The sequence below is a fragment of the Panthera uncia genome (genome assembly GCF_023721935.1).
Source record: "Panthera uncia isolate 11264 chromosome E2 unlocalized genomic scaffold, Puncia_PCG_1.0 HiC_scaffold_19, whole genome shotgun sequence".
Taxonomy (NCBI): Eukaryota; Metazoa; Chordata; class Mammalia; order Carnivora; family Felidae; genus Panthera; species Panthera uncia.
This window is the reverse complement of record NW_026057588.1, coordinates 4,238,160-4,242,680: the sequence shown is the minus strand read 5'-3', so window position 1 is coordinate 4,242,680 and position 4,521 is coordinate 4,238,160. Positions and strand designations below refer to the sequence as shown.

The following is a 4,521-nucleotide window of genomic DNA, read 5'->3' as shown; positions in this document are numbered from 1 at the left end:
CCCCCCCCCCCCCCCCCCGGCGGTGTCCCGTTCTCGGAGTCTGTTTTCTGTGTGCCAACACTTCCCTTCTTCCCCTTGTCCCATCGTCTCTGTCTCTCTCCGGCCTGTCTCTGTGCCCACCCCCCCCCATCCCCATGTCTCTCTGCCTCTCTGACTCTGTCTCTGTCTCTGTCTTTATGTCTCTTTCCCAGGTTTGCTTTCTACAGATCTCTGTCCCTCTGAGTGTCTCTGTGTCCCCTACCCTCACCCCACCCCGGTCCCCGGTCTCTCTCCCCGGTCCCCCTACTCTCACTCAGGCCCAGGTTGGAGGGGCGGGGTGGGGGGGGCGCTGCAGCGGGAGCTGTGTGTTCCCAGCGCAAAATAGACTCCTGTTGCCATGGCGACGCGAGCGCGGCCTCCGAGACGCGAGGCATCAGGCTGGGGGGTGAGGAGGGGGGACACCTGGATCCGGAAGGCGGGGGCCGGGGGGGGCCTGGAGGAGCGGGGAGGAGGGGACTCCTCGGTCCCCGGGGAGAGGGGGTGCTGGGCGCTCTGACGCCGGGTTCCGCGGACGGGGCCTTCTGGGAGGGGTCTGGGATTCCAGGATTGGCGGGGGTGGGGGTGGGGGCGGACTCTGATTCCCCGGTGGGGGCGGGCTGGGGAGGGCTCCGACTGCTGGGTCTCTGGGGGATTCAGAGGTTGCCTTCTTAGGTCCCCGAGGTTGGAGGCGGGGGCTGGGGGCCAAGGGCTGCGAATCCCCAGGGGGTCGGGGCGCCTTGCCGGGGGGCTGCGCGGAGTTCCGACTCCCAGATCTCCACGGGGGCTGCAGAATTCTGGGAGCCCCCATGTGGATCCCCAGACTCCTGCGTCTTAGGGGAGCAGGAAGCACTCAGAGGAAGCGGTCTGTCCTTCCCAGCCATTCATCCACTCACCCGCATACCTGCCTCTTCCTTCCTCCCCGTCCCCGTGGCCCCGTGCCTCAGTTTCCCCCTCCGCACCGGGGTGCGGTCGCGCTCACCTCACTTTCCGGAGTCGGGACCCTTGGGGAGTCGGGGGCGGCGGCGGGCGGCCGGCCGGCCGGGGAGGCAGAGCGAGCGCGTGTCTGCGAGCCAACCGGCTGGGCGTGTGCGCGCCGGTGGGGGGCGGCCGGCAGCGTGCGGGGCGGGCGACCCGGCCGGCAGCTCCTGTCCGCGCAGATGTGGCTGGGCCAGCCTCGCCTTTGCCTCGCGCCGGCTGGGAGCAGGGGAGAGGCACCTCCCCCTCCCCACCTGCTGGGACCCCTCTTCCCCCCACCCGCAGCCCCCACTCGCCCCCGGGATACCCCCCAAATCCAAGAATGGTTCGGCCCACAGCCACATCAATGTTTATTCGGCAAGTCCGGGTCCCACAGCCTGTGACACTCCCTCCCCCTCCCCTTCCCGCCTCTTGAAGTGGCCCAGGGCCGAGCCCCGCCCCCAGCTCTGCTCAGCCAACTGCCGCCCAGCTTCCACGAGTCTCATTTGCATTTCCGGGAGCTCTGGCCCAATGGCAAGGTAGCTCTCCACCTCCCCTCCCGAGGGGGTGGCACTCCCGGTGGACTGCACCACTGTTGGGATCCCAAGGATGGGGGCAAAGTGATTCCACCGAGGTCCAGATGACAGGAGGGTGGTCTTCGCGGTGAGGAGTTCAGCGGAAGAGGGGGTTCTGGCCTTGGAAGAGGCCCAGCAGCCCACTGTCTGGCGCGGGCTCCTTGATGATCTTCTGGATCTGTAGGGGGAAGAGGAGGGTTCAGGGAGTCAAGAGTCCCCATGTCTGTGACAATCTGGAGGGGCACTTCTTCATTTTCATCCGCCTTGCCCTCTTGGCAGCGACAGGCCAAACCAACCACTCCCTCTTCTCAAAACTTTTCCTCGGGCCTCCCTTCCACCAGAGCCGCCTGGGTTATGATCACCTGCCATCTTGGTCCACTTGTCTGGCTTGCTGCCAGCAGGCTCTGTCCTGGAGCTTCTGGTCTATACCGTGCTTCTGTCTCACCTCTCCCATCCCTCAGCTCCCAGGTCCGGCCCACGCCTTGCGCCTCAACTCCACACTCTGATCCAAGTGCCTCTTACACACTAGTGTTCCCCCAACCAGTAGACCACAGGAGCATAGATGCTCAACCCGCCTCTCTGGGGCTGCCTTCTCCCAAAGCCCCACATGGCACCCATCAGCAAGCCCCACCCTGCTTGCCTCCAGAAATATAAGCACAATCTGCATCCCCACTGCCTCCACTCTGGTCTCCCGCCCACATCCATGGGTCCCCCGGGGCCAACCTGCACATCTGACTCTGGCCAGCTCCCTTGTGCAAACCCCTCCACTCCGGGAAGACACGGATCTGGCTCCTCTCTGCCTCCTCCCCTGTCACGCTCACCGAGCACTCGGCATGGCCCACTCTGGTTCTTTGAATAGGGCGAGTTCCAGTCCACCTGCAGCCCTTTGCCTCAGGGGCTCCTTTGGCCAGGAACACTTTCTGGACGGCCGCTGCCCCTCCCACTGCAGGCCTCCGCTTAAGGGCCATCCCTGCTGCGAGCCCCACCTTCTCTCTCACACACTCTGAACACTCCCTTCCAGCCCTGACCACAACGAGGAACCAAATACACCCCGGCTTTGGCTGCTGCCCCAGGACCTGCCCCACTGGCTGGCCCATAGTAGGTGCTTAACAAATAACTCAACAGAGCTGGCCTAAGAGGAGGCACAAGGGCGGACCTCAGAGGGCTGGGGCATGTCCCTTCATCCTAAGGGCCAGCAGTGTGACTCAGCTGGGGCTACCTAGTCAGACCCGGGCACTAGCAAGGCCACCTGGTGGTGGTGGCTGCGGGGGACACAACTGAGGGCCAGAGACGGGAGGAGGGGACGGAGGTGGGGGTCAGGGGCTCCCACGCAGGGCTTCTGGCTGGCTGTTTGTTCCTGTCTGCCTCCCACCCTCACTTCACTCTAAACCCACCTTTCACCAGGAGGCCTCCCACACCACCCGCACAACCCCTCCTCTGCACCCCAACACTCCCAGCCCCTCCCCTGCGTTCTCGCTCCCCCCCCCCCCCCCCCCCCGCCCTCATGGCCACCGACAGCTTCCCTTGCCCTTCACGGTGTTGACGGGACTTAGAACTCGGCCGCCAGGAGGCAGCAGCCTGCTGTGCTCCCAGATGTAGGCTGTCAACCACCACGTGGCGGGCGCTGAGAAGGGAGACCAGGGAGGGTGGGGTGGAGGGTGCGGGGCCAGTACCTCCTTAAACTGGGGGTGGGCGGCGTCACCCACAAGCTGCAGAATGAGCCCCTCACTGGTGGAGAGGAAGGCGCCGCTCTGCCGCATCCGGGCCAGTGCCACCAGCCTGTCCACCTGGCTGCGCGGGAGACGGAGGTCGTTGGTGCCTTGGCCCGCACGCCCAGATGCCCGGCAAGGTTGGCAGGGATCCCACTCCTCCTAGACACCCCACCTGCGCCCACGTGCACCCACCCCTCAGCAGGACCCCCTCACCTGCGGGAGGAGCAGGCATCCACCACCACGTGAACCTGCAGCCCCCGGTCCAGGAGGTCCAAGGTCGTGTTCTGGGGGCGAGACATGTCAAGGGCAACTTCAACCCCAGACAAGAGCAGGGGCCTGGGGAGGGGGACGGGGATGAGGGAGCCTCAGATCAGGGCAGGGGGCCCCCATGTTACGGCAGGGTCCTAGGGCCCCACGGGACCATGAGGCAGAGAGGGGTCCTGGGAGGGATGAAGGTCCCAGGTCAGGAAGGGGGTCCTGCCAGGAGGACAGAGGATTCGGGGTCAGGGAAGGGTATCCTTTTGAGGATGGAGGTACCCAGGGGTGAGCTGGGGGTCTCACCAAGATGCAGGCCTGGGTCTCAATGCCACAGAGGAGCACGGAGCGCAGCTGGGGCCGCGTGTCTAGCTCCTGTTGCACCGCAGGCACCATGCTGAAGCAAGTTTTGGCCAGTGGCCGCAGGCCTTCGGCCCCCAGCTCGGGCACCGTGGGACCCAGGCCTTCCGGGTACTGCTCGGTCAGCACAGCGGGTACCTCCAGCAGCCTGGCCACCTGCGCTAGGGAGGTGAAACAAAGGCCTGAGCCTGAGGGAGGGGCCTGTGGGGGCAGGACTCCTGGGTCTGAGGGAGGAAGGACTGGGGGCCAGGACTTCAGGGTCTGAGGGAGGAGGGGGCTGGGGTCTGGACTTCTGGGTCTGAAGGAGGAGGGGCTGGGGGCCAGGACTCCAGGGTCTGAGGGAGGAGGAGCTAAGGGGTCTGGACTCCTGGGTCTGAGGGAGGAAGGACTGGGGACCAGGACTCCAGGGTCTGAGGGAGGAGGGGCTGGGGGCCTGGACTCCTGGGTCTGAGGGAGGAGGAGCTAAGGGGTCTGGATTCCTGGGTCTGAGGGAGGAGGGGCTGGGGGTCAGGACTCCCTCATCTGAGGGAGGAGGGGCTGGGGGTCTGGAGTCCTGGGTCTGAGGGAGGAGGGGCTGGGGGCCTGTTCTCCTGGGTCTGAGGGAGGAGGGGCTGGGGGCCTGTTCTCCTGGGTCTGAGGGAGGAGGG

General features: G+C 65.9%; 2 protein-coding genes across 3 annotated transcripts in view; one reads left to right on the top strand and one right to left on the bottom strand.

Moving 5' to 3' along the window:
• The window catches only part of RPL28 (ribosomal protein L28), a 139,127-nt gene that overhangs the window by 41,588 nt on the left and 93,018 nt on the right, over nt 1–4,521 (top strand). The gene's annotated exons all lie outside the window — the stretch shown is intronic.
• The window catches only part of ISOC2 (isochorismatase domain containing 2), a 7,835-nt gene continuing 4,641 nt past the window's right edge, over nt 1,328–4,521 (bottom strand). The window contains exons 3-6 of one of the 2 annotated variants that reach the window (XM_049621495.1): nt 3,821–4,030; nt 3,473–3,543; nt 3,221–3,338; nt 1,547–1,725 (exon numbers count right to left, since the gene is read on the bottom strand). In XM_049621495.1, the coding sequence (XP_049477452.1) occupies nt 1,645–1,725; nt 3,221–3,338; nt 3,473–3,543; nt 3,821–4,030 (480 nt within the window). In that variant the 3' untranslated portion in view covers nt 1,547–1,644. Of the gene's footprint in view, nt 1,726–3,220; nt 3,339–3,472; nt 3,544–3,820; nt 4,031–4,521 lie in introns of both variants that reach the window. The other variant, XM_049621494.1, reaches the window with a different exon arrangement.